Raw genomic sequence first — 18,750 nt, forward strand, 5'->3', positions numbered from 1 at the left:
GTTAAGGTGCCTTGTTTTGGTTCTTTTTTACATTAGGCATTCTCAGCATCGTGATAAGGCTATATGATACTTCCGATGCGCAGTTTGCCATGTCATGAGATTGGCACCAGCTCTGTGGCAGGCACATCCCAATTTTTGTGCCAGGGTAAATCTATTTTATAGTGCTTGGGTATTTAACAGGTCACACTGGGCTTCAGGACCGAGGGCATCTTCTATTGCAGTGCTTCTCAACCTTTTTTCATTGATGTGAAATATTTTTTTCAGCCGAGTGTCCCTTAACCAGTGCAAAGCATTTTGCGTTGGGACTTAAAAGGACTGAAAACATGCCATCAGTGTCTGATTGATTAAACTTCCAACCCATTCACAATTCATTATTGTTGCTACTATTAAAAAAAATATATTTTTACCCCCCTATTAAAAAATATATATTTTTACCCCCCCCCAAAAAAACAAAACCATCAATATAAAGTGTCAGACCTGTTCTAATATATATATATATATATATATATATATATATATATATATATATATATATTTGTCCACAGAAAAATATTAAACATAAATCATCTTGTTTTGGGGTTACAGTAGAGATTTCTTTACAAAAATGTATCATTGACTTAAATATTAATATTTGTCCCCAAAAAAAAAAACAATATAAAGGTGTCAGACCTTTGGGGAAAAAAAAAAATAAAAATCTGTTCTCAAAAAGATATAATAAATAACTAAATAAATAAATATTACCCACTATTTTGGGATTACAGTAGCAATCTTTTCACAAAAATAAATAATAAAAATATATAATATCTCCCCTCAAAAAATAATCAATATAAAATCGCAGACCTGTTCTCAAAAATAAATAATTATAAATAAATATTGTCCACTGAAAAATATTCAACATCAATCGTCCTGTTTTGGGATTACAGTAGAGATCTCTTTAGTAAAATAAATCATTAATTTAATTACTAAAATAATATTCCTCCACAAAAAAATTATCAATATAAAGTGTCAGACCTGTTATCAATAGAAATAAATATAATTAAGTATTTGTCCACAGAAATATATTCAACTTAAAGGGACGGTGTGTAAGATTTAGACCGTTTTTCATTAAAAAGGATTAAATTGAATGATTGTAAATTTAAAAAAACTTGCAAATGAATGTGTTCTTAATGATTAACTGTATGTTTTAAATATGATCAAGGTTCTAGTTATCATCAAATGATACCACATGGGGTGTGGCACTTCTCCGGAGGCGGCCATTTTTGTAATAGCTATGGACAATGGTAAATGCAGCCCCTGCAGCACCTCCTATTGTCCATAATGAAAAACTGTCTAAATCTGACATGCTATCCCTTAGAAGTGTCTTCTGTTGGGATCATGGTAGATTTTTTGACAAAAATAAATCATTCCCTTGAAAGGTAATGAGAAGTGGCACCTAACAAGTTGGGTTGAACCAGTCTAGAATGGGGGAGAATATGGCTTTTTCAAATAATTAAATTGTATAACCTTCTGAAAATAAAATGTGTTTTATGAACTTATATTTTCCTGAAACAATTAATCAATTCAATAATTATTTTTGAATGTGTTTGTATGTTTGTTTCATTTTAACTCTCGAGTAGTTCTCCTGTAGTTCCTTCAAGTACCGTACGTTATTTGAGAACCACTGTTCTATTGCACATGTGCACCTGAAAATTTGGCAACAGAATGTACAATAGGGTCATTTTTCTGTAGACCCACACACGTGATCTCAGCACAAAAAAGGCACATCTTAAATTTGGCGCCGGCACAGGTGGCGTTTACCATGTTTGGGAATTTGGCAGACTATGTTGTGCCTCACTGGGCATTTCGTCGAGAAGGCCAATTTTACTACAGACCCCATACATGCCTGATAATTTGGTGACAGAAAGTAGACTAGAATTTAGACCAGATAAAACCAAGACTAACTTGGGCACCGTTGTAATACAATTTTGATGGATTTCATTCAGCGTAGGAAGTCATACATAACTTTGTAGATTTGTGTTATGACATCATCATATTTAATTTATTAATATGCAGTATGTGACATGACATCATCATATTTAATTAATAAATACGCAGCGTGTGACATTCCCTCTGAATCATTGTGGATATCAAATTATTGAATTGTCTAAAAAGAAACTCCCTGACCATGATGCATTGGGGGTGTCACACGCGGTCAAATGTACCCAGCGTCGACGATCTCCTAATGCCCACTCTACAGCTGCCAACTTTACATCATCTGGAAGTGATGATATTGAACATCTTCTTAAATGGACCTGACAGGCGCGCATCTGCATTTATTGTGTAGACCAGGGGTGTCAAACTCCTTTCAGCTCAGAAGCCGCATAGAGGAAAATCTATTCTCAAGCGAGTAGGACAGGTCAAATCAAAGTATATATCTTAAAAAGTGTTAAGTGTCAATTATATGTAGATTTTTGCTGTGCACGCCAATCCAAGTCCCAATTCCGCGCAAATAACGGGGGTCAATTGTCAATAAATAAGTGATATAACTTCCTTTTAGTCCCCTATGTATCACAATATATTATTTATTCTAATGTATTATGTATTATTTTATTTCATTCTTATTTTATTGCATGAAATGATTTTTTTTCCATTTGTTCATAAAATACATATTTTGTATAGAACACATAATAAGATGAACTAGTCTAGTCAAGTTTATTTGCATAGCCCTGAATCACTGCAGTCTGAAAGGGCTTCACGAGTCAAAAATAAGTCATATAGAACATCATAAATACACAACAGCATCCCGTGAACAAAACCTCCAGAAGGGGAAGGAAAAACTCAAAAACCCCATCTGGGGAAAATAAGAAACCTTCAGAAGGGACTGCCCCCTTCCAGACTCAACAGGTTGCACTACATGCCGAGTGTTAAAAAAAAATCATTGTGCCATATTAAGAAGTGTCTAGTGCAAACATCCCTTGATGGCAGGTGATGCCATAAGGTATGAAGGAGAAAATAAAATAAATAAATACAATGATTGCAAATATTAGGGGAAAGGAAAGTTCCCTGATAAAAATCTGTGGTTGTACAGTGCAGTGAAGTCCTTCAAATTGAACAAAAGAAAATTGTGCTCTAGTCTAATTTTTGGACACTGGGTAGTACCTTAGTAATAATACACTGGTCATAACATAAGTTAGAAACTCACAAGAAGCCATGATGTCACGTTGAATACTTATGTGCTGCTTGCTAACTGCTCAGTCGTTAAAAAAAAAAAAAAAAACAAGACTTATTTATAATACCGCACGGACCAAAGGCGATAGTCTGGTAATGGCCCAAATGGCAACTTCTGCCAATTGTTTATCTCTTGGGCATGATCAACGGATTTTACCTGTCTACTGTAGTACGTAGCACGACAAAGCTAGATGGTAATGCTAACATGAACGCTAGTAAAGTTCTACATTCTGTCACCCATGCGATCAGTAAGATATTTATGGAGGCAATTGGTCACTTCCGCTTAGAAGTTGTAGTGCTTATCTGGACATTGCTAAAACAAATTTTTGTTGTTTGTGTATTCTAATCTTCGCGATATTGTCGGGTCACGAGGAAGAATGTGGAGGACAATTGAGTCAGTTTTTATCGAGCATGAGCATGAGTTACGGCTGACAGCAGCGGGACGACGCGCTTGTTAAGTTTTTCTTTTTCTTTCAATACAAGAAGCAATCCTGCGATACATTTTGACGCTCCTGATGCAGACAGAAGCTTCCAATGGATGGCAATGTGCCTTCCTCAATGTCACAAACGCACCCTGCACACATACACAAAAAGAAAGACCGAACAAAAAGACTATCGATGTCCGGTTAAAGAGAAAATAGTTGAGTTGCATGCCATTTAAGCATGTGACCAGTATTTTTGTCCACGTGGTGCCACCATGTTTTTTTTTTTCACAGTCATAACTGTGACCTTAGTATATATAGTTTTAAAAGGTGGCGTATCTTCTAGTGAGTGAAGGATGTGGGCGGCAGTGAGTAGAATGGAGTCGGCTTGCTGCTTGTCAACTCAGCTTGAGTTATGGTGTACTACTTGTTTTTACCATTTGTTCAATTAAGTAATTGAAAGTGCGCCATCAGCCGTCAATCCCTAACTTTTGAAAAGTATTACAATAGCTGCTTAGTAGGCTGTATAGACATGCAGTCTGTGGCGCACACGGCACATGAATCGAGCCCAAACCTCTGACTTCTAGGCGGACTGGTGCCTACAACTGCAGAACCAATAATGTGTGTGTGGAAAAATGAATCATGCCAAGCTTGGAGGCCAATAATGTTCATTTACGTCTTTCAAAGTCCTTTGATGAATTGTTATAACTCATTATTTGTGAATAAGCTGGTACTTGTCACCATGGCGACCATACCGCTCGCCTGTTGCTGGGTCACAGCTGCGAGACCAAGTTTTAACTTTCACACTTTGCCAGCTGTAGCAACCTAACATGTACGAAAACGGAACATTCCAAATTCTCTGTCCAGAAAATAGAGGCATTGAAAATGGATTGAAAACCAGCTCCTGATGTGCATTATATATCAGGCTATTTTTTACTATAATAACCATTTCCAATTTGACTCATTTCCTCTAAATTTGAGAAAATTAAATCAGCCTATCGAGCTGATTCTTGCCACATCCGTTACAACAAAATACAACAATACTCACGTAAAGTGATTTGGACTTTGGTAGGGCACAAGCTGCCATTGTCAGGCTCAGACATAATGCTTTACTTGGACAACATGCTTGAAAGTAAGCCAAAAGAGAAAACGCAGCTAAATTAAATGCAAGTAAGCCAAAAGAGAAAACGCAGCTAAATTAAACTAATGCTCTTGTCACTCCTCACCAACCACAAAAGCAATGGCTGGCAATCTACTTTAGCTGCTGTGTGACGGGAGTAAAAACTGCAGAGCATTTCCATCGCTGTGGATTGACTCTTCTATTGTAAGGTGAAAAATGTGTAACAAAAAGGAATGCTAGTTCCTATTTTTGTTCATAAGGGCATTTTGGTTTAATAAATGGAACTTTGACCCCCTTTAGGGACTTGAGTACCCCTGGTTTAAGTGTGATACGTGGGCTCGAGGCTACGCAAAATGTTCAACACCTTTAATTGGCGGTGGGCTGGCAGACATACAGAAACATGTTGCTTTCTCATCGGATGCTATGCAAATACTTCCAGAAAGCTTGTCATAGTTGTGTGCTTCCGAAAAGGCAAGTTCAATTTTAGTGCATTTCCTACACAGGGGAATTCAACCCTTGAGGGTGTTGGGATCGAGAAATATTTGGACAAAGGCATGACAGACATGTTATTCTGCCATCCAGGAAATTTTAAATTGCATAAATACTGCATTGTGTGCGTGCTTCACGTAAAAACCGGTTACACAAATGCCATTTGGACAGTTTCAAAAGCCAAAGGCGGAGCAATTATTTCCGTTTTTCATCGCATTCATGAGTGATCCGAAGCACAACGTTGTTAGCGGTACTTGGGCTGCTGTCAGCCCGAGAAAGCCCGTTAGCCAGCTCTAATGGACCAAGTTAGTCTATCGCTAATGGACAAGCTTACTCGAGCGTGGTAGACCTTGATGCGATGATGCCTGACTCTTCCCGCACCGCCTGCGGCTTCCTGCCATTCGCCGAGCAAAGCAGTCGCATCCGCGGCGATGCGCCGTGCGCATTAGTCATGTTCACGCTGCATGTGGCCTTGGGTCAGCGACGCGCCTCCAGAAATGACGGCTTTGCAGATGAAATTTCCTAGCGAGCCTCAAGACTAGACGCGTATTTTTATTCACGAACACAAACCCATCTTTCTTTATCTTTCCTCACTTAACCCTTGAAAGTTATGGTTGCGACATTAAAAAATGTTTTAAAATGACACCATGTCACAGTACCTAAAAGTGAATGCTGCTATGCAACGTGATTGAGTCCAAATCACAACCAGCTCCATTCGGTGTTTGGTCTTTGTTGAGCTATTGATCACATTGCTCACTAAGTTGTTTTGCATCAGTCTCATTTTGTCTTATTATGTCAGCTTTGATGAACAAGGCAGTACTCCAGAAGGGGGGCATATTATATCTGATAATGTGGGAAGGTAAGGATTTTAGCATCAACTTATATTGCTTGAATATTGGGCCATTTCTCAACATCTTATTAAAGAATCTTGATAAAGATCACAATCTAACATGAAAAGAAGGATCAGTTTCCCAATTTCTGCTTTTATGCTTACTATTAGATTTCGTATTAACTAAGTAGCTAAGATACACGTGGTCTGGCTTTCTGTAACGCTTTGGAATCTACTGACACAAGATCTGGAACTCCTGTATGCCACTGTAAAGGAAGATAGAATTCTTCTAAGTGGGCCAGGTGTCCTGTAATCTGTTCTGACATGGAATGATAATCCTGTACCTCATACTTCCTGTTGCCATTCACTTCAATCCTTTGCAATAGGCACAACTGACCTTTTATATTATCTACCTAGTATCCAAAAGCTTTTAAACCATTTGCAGACAGCGCACATTTCATTGGCAGGCAAACTGCTCATTGACAATTTCGCCTCTCAACTCAAATTCACAGGTCAAGCTCAAGTCTACTGACCCTTGCGGGGCGCTCGACCTGTTGTCCTAATTACATTTGTGTTTTTAATTCACTTTGGAGCTCATCCATGGAGCCCTTCCTTTTTGCTGATTTGCAGCTTCAGCAGAAAACAGAGCCCACCAGGACTGCACACAAAAGCCAGAATTCTTATCACCACTTAACGACCCATGGCAGTGTGGAGGAAGCTGCTGGCAAAACAGGATTAAATAGGGGTTAAAAATCTGTCCATTTCAGTAACGTTCTACCGATGAGCAGACATGCTCAACAAGTCTGTCCCATTGCAAAATGGACTTCTTGGGGGATGCTCAATTTTTTGTTGTTGAAAATTGCTTTGTGTAGATGAATTAAAATGCATCTAAAAATTCTGTGCTGTATTTTCAAACTTTGATTGTGCAGTTAATTTACATAATAGCACCCCATACATGAGCGCTGCTTCTACAGATGAATTATGGGCAATTCTTTGCCTCTTTATGAGCTTCTATCATCATCATAGGAATGAAAGTCATGCCGTACAAGAGTTGGGGGGGGCTGATTGGGCTCATTTGGGGCACAGGACCGCCTCAAATTGTATAGCCTACTGAAAATAAGTAATAAACAGTCAGGCCTTTAAAGTCTTTTGTACGATCAGATCGATTCGTCAAGTGAGGATCGTTTGAGAAAAGAAAAAGGCTTTTGTCAAATCGGGATCTGGTCCGATGTCGCTGATCTCAAGAGCTTATTTGAATCGTGTCGTTGGCCGCAACATTGGTGGTGCAATCTAAGCCTTTTGTCAGGTGGGCATCTGGTCCGCTATCGTTGATCTCAAGAGCTTATTTGAATTGTGTCGTTGGCTGCAACATTGGTGGTGCAATCTTCTCTCTCTTCAGTAAGCTGCTTATGGTCGGTCTGTTATCTGGGCAAATATGGAAACAAAAAAAGGGCACATTTTCAAGACTATTCACAACTACTGATGCAGTAATAGAAAGCATAATGGCATTACATTGCATTGTACTTAAGGTCAGGTCAAATGCATTGAAACGGGATGTGGGAAAATCTATTGTTATGGACCCCCGTCGAATTTCATTACCACTATTGTACATACCTTGCTATTTGCAAGCAAATGGTGCTTGCTCTCCCTTTGCCTTAAATTGCTTTAATACACACGACATATCATACACACGTCACAATTCTTAATCCATTAATTGATTGATCCTTACTTGCCACATTTGTTTATCAACCACTCGAAGGTTAAAATTATTTTCCAGGATGTTACCAGATGCTATTTTGGCACTTCTTTGGGGAGAAGTCCTTACGTGGGTGTGAAAATATCTAGCTAGAAAGTCATGGCAATATGGGGTCAGTGGAACTGGTCAAAGGGAATATAGCATGCTGAAAACGCATAAATGTCTATACACTTTTCAACAAGAAAATGAAACTGAGAGCCCATGTTCCTACCTGAAAAGTTGTTACAAACGGATTGATTCAATTGTGGCTTCAATTTTTTTGTAATCTCTAGTGGAATATTACATGGCAGTGTTTTAAATTTAGAAATAAGCACAAGGCATAACTCAAGCTATTTGGTCCACGGATCAGATCACATCACTGTGATTGTGCACTTTTTTAGCTTAGACCATAGGTGTCAAACTCCAGTCCTAGAGGGCCGGTATCCTGCAGGTTCTCCGGTCTTATCTCAACACAAGTGATTCAAATGATGAGCTCATTAGTAAGCTCTGGGGGAGCTTGAAAATGATCTTAATGAGGTGTTTAGGAGGAAAAAACGAAAAACCTGCAGGATACCGGCCCTTGAGGACTGGAGTTCGACACCTGCGACTTAGACCATAGGTGTCAAATTCCAGTCCTCGAGGGCCGGCATCCTGCATGTTTTCCGGTTTTCTTTCCCCAACAACGAAACGATTCCAATCATTTCAATCAGGTGTTTTTGAGGGAAAAGTTTTGAAAACATGTTTGATACCGGCCCTCAAGGACTGGAGTTTGACACCTGTGGCTTAAACGGTTATAGTTGTCAAATCATGCCACTTGTGCTCTGTCAGAAACCTGGAACGTTGTGCATTTTGATTTTTAATAAGGAAACATATCAGAAAGTCCTTGGAAGTGAAGGTTAGGACACACAAGAGAAAATCCATATTCCATGATCCTGCCACGCTGAAGAGTAGAAGTGCTTAATCCAAACCTTAAAAGGTGCAGTGTGGGAGATGCAGCATCTAAAATTGAACTAAGGTCATGCAGCGATTTTGAAGAACGCACCCTACGGTGTGTCAGACTATATTTTGCAAGCCTACACCAAGCGAGCGAGTGTGTGAGAGGAGAGTAATTAAAATTGGTTTCAGTGCACAATAGAATATAGAATATACATAAAACCTGGACAAATACGTCCAAACTCGTTACACAGCGCTTCCGCGAACACGAGCAGCCAGAGGTGGGCAGTGCGCCGAATGATTGAAAAGCGGTTTTTGGAATGTCAAGTGTTTTTTTTTGTTTCTTTCATTTCTTTTGAGTTACTTTCAACTAAGTATGCATCAATGTCCTGTCATCCTGCTTCCCTTGTCTGTCAATCAAAGCCCTGCTCCAATTGTGCCCTGTCCAGGTGTTGCTTGCTGTCATCCTTGATTTCTTTCAGTCTGTGTCGGATCATTGTCATGTTTTCCATCATGCCTGTCTTTTTTAGTTTGTTGTCCTGTTTTTCCCCGCATTGTTTTTCTTCTGACCTTTTTGTTTAATATGGCATCCTGGATGCACTCCCTGCCTGAGCACTTTGTTAAGGACTTCATGAGGAAATCCAACCTATTCCTAAGGACTTCCTAAGGAAATCCAACCTATTCCAAGACTGTTTCTAAATGCAAACACAAATGCACCACTCTTACCAGTCAAGTAAAATGCGGGAAGGGTGACATCAAGTCAAGCAATCCAGGAACATGAAGGTTAATAACAGGCAACAAACAGTATGCAGCAAGCTGTCCTTGACTCAAGCAGGCCCCACTCTTTCCAAGGATGTTTTCTCCAAGGTAAATTTTTGTATTGCACCTTGTCTTTGCTTGCCTTTTGCATTTGGCAGGTGACCTTAAATGTGTAAAATAACTGCCCTACAGTATAATTAGTCATCCTAACTCCAATGCCGATCACTGAGTCGTCATAATTCTTGTGTATTGTGTGCAGCAGAATTACCCCCCTTCAATTTTTCCACTGTGTCTTCTCCTTCTATTTATGATCTATTTTTATTTTCTATTGGCATACAAACCAGAAACTCGCTCGGCTTGGCTGCACAGCACACAGGAATCCAAAATGCAATTGGAATTACTTTGGCAAAGTTTTTCTTTTCAACTTTCCGTCGCTTAAAGAAACATGACGGCCTCCATCTGAGCGGTGATATAATTACTGATTACTATGACCATATAAAATATAAATTGTTGATGTGATAAAAACACATTTGCATGCTGTTAATAGTTATAGTGGGTTTGTGAAATGAATAACTCTAAATTCAGCACGCTGAACATTTACATGTTGTTTATAGTGGGTTTATAAATTGATTGACTCACTAAATTCTAAACACTGCACATCTGCATGTTGTAGACATTTATAGTGGGTTTATGAAATGAACTCACTAAATTCTACCCGCTGTACCTTTAAGTTCCAAGTGGGTTTAAGTGAGTTTTTAGCACACAAAGCAGTGTTATTACATCCAGGGACTGTGTTGAGAAAGTTAATATGAAGTTGTAACAGTAAAACATTCAATCTTTGCAGTTTATCAGTCAGTGGTCTTTAGTCTGGGTTGAGGTCCTGCACCCACTGACACACACACACAGAAAAATAGCCGTTTTCAACACCAGTTTCAAATATGAAACATGCAGGCATTGATGTATGTTGCAGTGAACTCACATGTTTGTTTGGTTGCCTGCTTGATCCATGGATGTCGCAAAGCCTTCTCCGGGGTGAGCCGCTTTGTTGCGTCGTATCTGCTCAGCGATGCACAAGCACTTAATACACCGCAAACCATTTTTTGCACTAAAGTTTGACTACTTCAAGGTTGCTGTATTTATATTTCACTAAAAGTGGGTGAACCTACTCGAGACAGCACCGAATAAAGTCCAGAAACTTTGGATTTTTCGACTTGAGTCTGGTGGCCAGGGGAGTCTTTGGGAGCTTTTTGTCTTCTGTCTCCGAGCAATCTGGTGAAGTCAGGTGGGCATGTGGTCATTCTTGCACCACAGATTGGGTTAAAAAAAAAAAAAAAAAAAAAAAAACTCACCGATACTGTAGTTTTTCCTGCTCGCCGCAGTCACTAAGTCTAATGGTGGGATGCCCAGCACCTATGCAAGACACGTTCAAGAGCCTCACACCGACACAGTCCAAATGCCGAGACTGAATTAGAATCAGTGCATATTTACCCTCGTTATACAGTTGAAAATGTCGCCTTTGTCTTTGCCTTTGAAGAGAAATAGCCCCCAGTCGAGCTCAGCCAGCGTGCAGCCAAGGCTCCACATGTCCGAGGCCGTGGTGCAACACTTGCCGAGGAGACGCTCAGGAGCCATGTACACCAGCGTCTGATTGGTGGGCCTACCTGTAGGGGAATAAGACATGTTGCTCATCTTCCTCGGCCTTAACATTTACCCTTTGCCTGTCTCTACCGGGCTCATGTCTCACCATACAGAGGTCTCACCTCTGATAAAGATGCTGCCTCCAAAGTCACTCACTGCTGCATTGTTTTCTTTGTCCAAAAGAATATTTTCCTAAAATCAAATCAAATTATTTAATAAAAGTGAGCAAGATGCTCCTTTTGATAAGATTGAATCATTTTGCTGTAAAATCTACTAAGATTATGATGACGTTTCAGCATGTTGAATGGTCATATTTTTCCATTGTTCATGGATTTTATCAAGGCTCTATTCTTGGATCCATAGTATTTCTACAATTTCCATCCAGTTGTTTTGAGCTATAGGCTTTGAGCATACATGATGAATACCAATCAATGATACTATATTTTTGATAGTTGCATAGCTAAATCTATATAAAAATGCCCTTCTTTAGTAAAATGGTTCATAGTCAGTCCATTATGAGTAGAGTGTAAGATTTCTCATTGGAGCTGTGGTATTTCCTGCTTTCCGTATGTTTCAGGCACACATTTTTGATACACTCCATGTCAGTGCTTCTATTAGGAACGGTTTTCATTTATCAACATTGCCATTATTTGAACCATATTTGAATGGTTGACTGTCCATTATATTATTTAACAGTGACATTCGTTTGGCAACACATTTCCAAAAGTTTATTTTGTCTGTAAACAACGAAAAGTGACAGTCATTTATATATTTCAGCATTTGGTTCAATTGGTTAGTTTTAGTGCTTCCATTATCACGGTGGCTTTTCTTTTGAAACTAAAGCCCGTTTTCCACTGTTGGGAAGAAAACATTGTTGAGTCAGTCTTCAACTTTATTGGATACGACGTCGTTATTTATGGCTTGGGGAGACAGTTGCACTCGTAAAACTATAGCTGCAGTATTTCAATGTCTTTGTTGTCCATTAACTTGCCTGCCCTATCAATATGAAAGGATGAGCATGTTTTTCTTTGGACACATTGTATTTGTTATCCCCTTACCGGTTTTAAGTCTCCGTGAATGAGTTGCACGTCTTTGAGCACCTTCAGACACTTGAGCACGTCAATGGCATATTTCCTGATGTCAGTCTCACATAGTCGGCGCAATTTACTCTCCACTAAGGCTTTATGGAGGTCCTTTCTAAAAATAACTTTCATAATTAATCAACAGGTCTTGTAATAGCTAAAAGTCCCAAAGGTTTTCAACATACTCAAATAGTTCAAAGGTGATGCAGAGGTGATTGCGGAAGTAGAAGTGCTCTTTCATGTGGACCATGTTGGCTTTGTTGGTCCTGTCTAGTCGCTGCAGGGTTTTTAGATTTTCCAACTCTGTCTGTGCCATCTTATGACCTCTTGGAGAAAAAACAATGTCCTTTTACTGGCATACAATGTGAAGGTTTTTTTTTTCCCTTTGGGACTCATTTTCAGTTATTGACTAAACAATATACCCATTCACATATTCGTGTGCTTTTTCTAACCTCCTAATAAACAATATACCCATTCACATATTCGTGTGCTTTTTCTAACCTAAGATTCTACACGATGATGCCAAAGGACTGGCTAACATGAAAGCTTGTTTCGGTTAGCATATCTCTACAGACTATGATGGTCAGTGGTGGGATGGTGAAATTCTTACTCGACGGTGTTTCGAAAGACCTTGATGGCGACGAGTGTCATGTTCTTGTGGTCTCTGCATTTGAGCACTTTTCCAGCCAGGCCCGATCCCATCATCCCCAGCACCTCAAAGCGGTAGGCCAGGTGGTCTCCAGCCCTCTGCAAATGGTTTATTCTATCATTCCGTGACTCCTGGAGATGTACATCTGTACGTAAAGATCTGCGAAGGTGGACGCTCACCACTTTGTAGAACCCTTTGGAGTCGTCGAATGACTCGGCCTCCGTCGTTGACATGGATTCTTTGGAGCGCCGTATTTTCTTGGCCTTTTCTCCCACATACCACACATGGCGGTATTCCTTGATTTCGTTCTGCTCGTATGGCGTCAGGCATCGCTTGGTGTCCCGGAGAACCGCTGTGCTCAAAACAGTTCAACTACAATTATTTTATGCATTTCTTGCCACAGTATCAGAAAACATCCAAGCGGCAATTGATGCACTTACATTCAGGAGTCCTGCAGAGTGAGGTAGGGATTCTGCTCCTGGAAGAGCTTTTGTTTATCTGATTAGAGATACATCGAAACAGATTCAGGATAGCCTTAATAGATCACTTTATCAAATATTAATCACTGACGATCCCATCAGTGTATTTATGTCCAAGAGGTTATGTTACAGTCCTGCTTTGGTTTCGACCAGCAAGTACCAGACTCCTGCTCTGTTGAATTTCACTTTCCGTATATAACCCAAAGTTGATAAACAAAATATTAAAATGTTAATCAGATCCCCTAGGTTAGCATTTTAAAATGATATTCTTCAAAGCAGGTCTGCTATGCATAAATTTTACGCTGACAGTTATTCATTAAAGTATCTGTCATGTATTATACTCTTTGGCCCAACTGCCATATATGGTAGAGCAGTCCAATGGACCAGCCCTTGTGCCCACCACTTGCTGTCGAGTGATATGCCAGATCATTGCTGTCAGTGCTGAAATGGCGTATTCTGATGAAAGTCGAGAAGAAATAGGACAAGACGGATATTTGAGCCTGATAGCGTCTGTGTTTCGGAATCCAGCAATGAAAAATGGCAGCCGACTCAGATTTGTCAAGACGAAAATCCTATGTTGCTTTGGAGACAGCAAAGCGAAGAAGGCTGCTGCTTTGATCAGATGCAGTAATTGTGTCAAGTAAGACTGATATTAGATAAGGAAAAAAACGACCAAAATGGTTGATAACATAAAACGCAAAATGACTCAAATCCGGCAAAGTATGGTATTGGGGCGAGAGGGACGATGGACGCGGATGGAATCAGTAGGGTGTTAGCAGCCAGACGGGTTGCTTACAGCAGCTGTTGTTAAGCAAGGTAATACCAAATTAGTTTCATGAAAAGAAGCAAGCAGACCGAACCAACGTCTGAATCCAGCTGTGTTCGCAGGCAAGATTATTAAAATGAGATTTATTCTGTTAAGAATTCTTCAAGCGCTCCAGTTTGTATTGTTTACATATCTTATTTTGCCTGCCTTTAATCAGGAAGGTCGCGCTGTATTTCCTGTTTACGTTCTCCGTTCGTCATTTAGCTCATAGCGGTGTTCGTGTTAAAAAAAGTTAACTTTTTGTTTCAAGAACTCGCAAACTGACCCATTGTTTGAATCCATATTTGTTCATACGCAGAGGAATTAAGATGATATTTTGTGTTAAAATTCTTCAAGCGCTTTAGTGTTTGATGTTCAGTTATATCTTACTCTGAAAATGTGTGCTTTTACTCTGAAAGGCAGCGCCATATTTCCTTTTCCGGTTTTTACCTTACCGAAACTGATTTGCTGTCTCCCGTCACGTTTCATGTCCCGTCGCCCCAAACACGTCCTATAGATGCTACCGCCCTATCATCCAATCACACAAACATCATTGACTGCAATTCAAATGCATCGCTTGTTACACCGTCCGAGTAGTCCATCTGAACCAATCATTTATTTTCCCAAACCACAGGGAGTCACGACATAAGGATTAAAGAGCCACAGGTTTCTGACCCCTGATCTGGGTAGACAGTACTATAAATCAACTAACAGCAGTGGCCCGAAGCGGCGCCAAAAAACAAAGACTAAGCCAAACAAGGCACAAATCTGTAAGTTAATAACTAAATCAGTTCAAAAACACCCAAATTATTTTTTCAGACCCCCTGCAGTCAGGCCGCCACATTGAGAACCACTGGTCTAACCCTTAGACCATTGGTTCTCAATGTGGCAGCCTGATTGGTTAGACTCTAACCAATAAGTTTTTAAAGAGTACAGAAGACAGTCTTTTTTATTGAAATTAAATCAAGTCACTTAATTGCACTGTTAGTTTACAGTTCAGTTGGATATTTTCTGCTTTAACTGAGTTCCAGCCAGATTTGTGTAAGAAAGTTCCAGCCAGATTTGTGTTAGAAAGTTAAATCGATCACCTAAGACAGTGGTTCTTAACCTGGGTTCGATCGAACCCTAAGGGTTCGGTGAGTCGGTCTCAGGGTTTCGGTGGAGCCTCCGCCGCAGAGGTCCACCCCTCAGTCTAGTCTGCAGTTAGTGGGCACAGTCATTGAAAGAGTCCTGCTCTGAGATTTCCTACCATGCACTGTGTTGGTTTTGTTATTTGAACAAGGTGATTTTAATGCACAATTCATTTCGTGAACCAGTAAAAAAAAAAAAATCATTTTATTTTTTACTAAAGAAGGGTTCGGTGATGAGCATATGAAACTGATGGGGTTTGGTACCTCCAACAAGGTTAAAAACCACTGACCTAAGATCTTTTAATTTAATTCAACCCAGGCCCTTATTTTGTTTCTAAATGCCTGGCAAGCTCCTTTTTTGTCATGCCTTCTCAAGCTTTGCTCTTTTTTATTAATTAGGCCCATAATGTACATTTTTATATCCAAATGGTGACGGGTAATGGCTTATTTCAAGATTTTTGAAATATCAAGCTAGCACCCCCCCATTATTACGCACACACGCACACACTTGCTGAAATGTTGTCGGCCCCGCATTGAATTTGATCCTGATCAGCTTAGATTCTGTATTCTGTCAGAAGGAGCAAACATGGCTGCTACTATGGCGTCCGACAAATGTGTGCTCTTAGTCGCGTGTTCTAAAAAAAACAATGTAACCAAAATCGATTAGGTTCTTTTCGAGCTCCAAGGGTACACTTTAAAAAAGGGAACGGTCAAGATTTTGAAATAGTGTTGTAAAACCCATAAAAAGAACATAAAACTTAATGAAGAACTTAAGAAAAAGACATTAGACCTTTAAGTCGTCACGAAAAGATGTCTATTGATGCTTTAATTTTCACATACTGGAATAAGGAACCAGCAAGGTGTGCACGCACGCACCTCAGCTCCAACTCGCTGGTTGCCAGAGAAATCATTTTGCAACTTGAGTAAAGTTCATTCTATGGACCTCCTTGCATTATTTATTTCACGTCGGCCCACTTTGAAAAAGATTAAAATTCATTCTATGGAACTCATTTCATTATTCAAGAGACAAGTTCCAATTCAAACCAATCCATCCTAAGATATTGTACTCACTCTAGCGCAAACTTGTTGGGAGGGCGTTGATACAGTTTTCTGCTGAGTCATGGAAATTTGCGGGAACCCAAGTCTGGTTTTGTATGGGGCGTTTGACGGCAGGGAGCTTTGACGATGGGCTGCCACCTGGATCTTTTTGCTTGACTTTAATGGCTCCTTGTGGAATCGTGTGCCGTGAGGAAGCTAGAAAGAGAAAAGTGTAAGGTTGAATTTACATCATTGTAGTACATAATACATTATCTTTGATTACATAGATTCATCCATGGGCCTAGTATAATTGATCATGTGCAGATCACGTATCAGTAATATTGATAATCATGTTGGTATTTATCTTGATCTATACAAGTAGTGAGTGTTCACTGCCACTTTAGTCTTTAAGTCTTTCAGGTTAATTATTTTGCACTTAATCGTACATCAATCTAATCCTCACTTTAGTCTTGTATTTACACTCATTTTTAATTACAGTATTTCAAATCTAGAAGCAAGAGAAACATGTTTTGTACACATTCATTTTTTGTTCAGTATAAATGTTTTCCACTAAATTGATGATTTAAGTTCCTTGATAAAACAAGTATAATGTATGCAGTTATTCTGCCAATACTCTACTGAACAAAACATTGTAATTGCTCACTTCTCTTTGCACAAAGTCAAGTTTGTTAAAAGGATAAAATAATAATAAAATAATCATGTAAAAAGAAGCATGATAAGAATCCCATTGCACTGTTATGTGCCGAGTGGCAATATTTTTTTTTTTTTTTTTTGGGGGGGGGGGGCATTTTGGCAGCGGGGGCCACCGTGAACACACTGTGTGAGCGTTGGAAGGGAGTTTGAAGAATGTCATCTCTTAAAAGGGGGCTCTGCTTTGGAAAACCGCTGCTTAAATGTAACATTTTATTTTGTGATCTTGTTCTTATCTAGAAGTGTTTCTATTCGTTTCTAGCAGGAACTTGTCCAGGATTAGAATGTAGTGTATAAGTAAATGCAAATATATATTTTTAAAAATAACAAACATACACGAACACTCCGAAAAATAAATCGAAAATGGCATGGAATGCAGCTAAGCTATTTGATGCAACCGCCTTTAAAAAAGTTCTGTATCGGGGATGACTTTAAATTGGCTTTGTCGCGGTTCAGTTCCATTTTGCGCCATCACGTGCTCGATTAAGTAAAATAATTCCTAATAATATTGGTTCATAATAATGAAGTGATGTGCTTTGAAATGTGTTTACACGATTTAAATCCGCTTTGGTAGTTTTATTCGTGTTCGTTTTTGATACATTTCCTACTCGCTTACACGAATGTCAGCGTTATCTATCTGTGTCCAAACGGCCATTTCCCAGCGGGTTTAATCCAAACAAACCTTGCTAAGTTGCTCGTTAGTTGCCTTGTCACTTTTTGGTGTGGCTGCTTGCATCTTCCCGGGTGCCGCTTTCTAAATTGGCGAGCGTCTCTCCTTCTTCTTGATGAGCGTCTACAAAAGTCGTCGTGGCCTTTCGTACAAGCCCAGCTGCGCGCCCCCACGTCGCAAGCGCTTTTATTTGTAAAAAAGTGGCGCTGTCTCGTCATCGCCGCATAAAAGGTGAATTTGGAGCACGCGGTGGCGAGTCAGTGGCGTCACGGACGTCGGGTGACAGCCAGACAGATGGGAGAAAGTCGTGAAGTTTCTGTTGATGGGAGCGGTTGTGACTTTTGCGAATTGACCGCGCACGAGGTGACCCTCATGGTAAAAGGCGCTGCCAGGCAATAACAAAACTGGTTAGACAATCATTAAGATAAAATGCCAATAGTATTAAATTAATGTTCTATACTTCAGCGATTTGTTGGACTGAAAAGGATGTCATTATTTCAATGAAGTTACAAAGTCAAACATTTGTATCTATTAGACCTTCTTTTTTTTTTTTTTTTACTATTGCACATAGCGTAGAAGTAAAGCCATGTAGCCAAATAAAGCATTGCCTTCAACTCTTGCAAATATTTATTTCATCTGCAACTCAAGCAAAGGAAAAAATACAATTACTTCATATCCAAATGAAGTACAGGTATGAGGTAGCAATCTGTCTCGCGATTCGATTTGATTCAGATTTTTGGGTCTATGGTTCCATTCGAAGTTGATTTTTGATTCAAATTGTTGATGGACAATGGTTTCTGCTTCAATCTTTAGATGTGTAAAGAATTATGTTCACTCCATGCTTCTCAAGAAAGAATGCCAAATTGTGACATTAAAGTGTATGTATATTTTTTTTCCAACTGGTATAAAATGTCTTCATAAAGTGTGAAAGTTGTATCAAGCTTGTGGCAAGTTTTCATTATTAATATTGTGGCTGCTGGTGTATTGTTTAGTATAGGTCTCATGGTAGACTTAGTCTCTGTACTATTCCATTGCATGGATACTATGACTGCAA

General features: G+C 39.5%; 2 protein-coding genes across 16 annotated transcripts in view; one reads left to right on the top strand and one right to left on the bottom strand.

The window, feature by feature from the left end:
- rap1gapb (RAP1 GTPase activating protein b) overlaps positions 1–18,750 on the top strand; it is a 108,919-nt gene that overhangs the window by 24,329 nt on the left and 65,840 nt on the right. The window contains exon 1 of one of the 13 annotated variants that reach the window (XM_088423234.1): positions 18,089–18,103. The exons of the other annotated variants lie outside the window; for them this stretch is intronic. The gene's annotated coding sequence lies outside the window, so the exon portion shown is untranslated. Of the gene's footprint in view, positions 1–18,088; positions 18,104–18,750 lie in introns of those variants that run through there. 13 annotated transcript variants of the gene reach the window in all.
- On the bottom strand, positions 5,777–17,874 carry LOC148418638 (dual specificity tyrosine-phosphorylation-regulated kinase 4-like). 3 transcript variants are annotated; one of them, XM_088423250.1, is made up of 13 exons: positions 17,709–17,874; positions 16,349–16,531; positions 13,304–13,361; positions 13,043–13,215; positions 12,825–12,961; positions 12,400–12,540; positions 12,191–12,329; positions 11,255–11,324; positions 10,983–11,155; positions 10,844–10,904; positions 10,661–10,763; positions 10,474–10,550; positions 5,777–7,492 (listed from the first exon to the last, which is right to left on the bottom strand). In XM_088423250.1, exons 1-13 carry the CDS (start codon positions 17,760–17,762, stop codon positions 7,410–7,412), a joined length of 1,452 nt encoding a protein of 483 aa, XP_088279376.1. In that variant the 5' UTR covers positions 17,763–17,874; the 3' UTR covers positions 5,777–7,409. The 3 variants fall into 3 exon arrangements, with proteins under 3 accessions (XP_088279376.1, XP_088279377.1, XP_088279378.1); XM_088423251.1 differs by having other exon boundaries at positions 17,643–17,727; XM_088423252.1 differs by lacking the exon at positions 5,777–7,492 and adding an exon at positions 10,097–10,383.

This window comes from Hippichthys cyanospilos, chromosome 9 (genome assembly GCF_059441005.1).
Source record: "Hippichthys cyanospilos isolate Australia breed blue-spotted pipefish chromosome 9, RoL_Hcya_1.0, whole genome shotgun sequence".
In the NCBI taxonomy this organism is placed as follows: Eukaryota; Metazoa; Chordata; class Actinopteri; order Syngnathiformes; family Syngnathidae; genus Hippichthys; species Hippichthys cyanospilos.

Bases quoted from the DNA above. Each gene is read 5' to 3' on its own strand.
- LOC148418638 (XM_088423250.1), bottom strand. From the start codon at position 17,762: ATGCAAGCAGCCACACCAAAAAGTGACAAGGCAACTAACGAGCAACTT. The intron at 12,330-12,399 runs GTATGTTGAAAA...AGTTATTTTTAG, and splicing joins ATCACCTTTGAACTATTTGA to AAAGGACCTCCATAAAGCCT. The intron at 10,551-10,660 runs GTAGGTTCACCC...ATCGCTGAGCAG, and splicing joins TTTATTCGGTGCTGTCTCGA to ATACGACGCAACAAAGCGGC.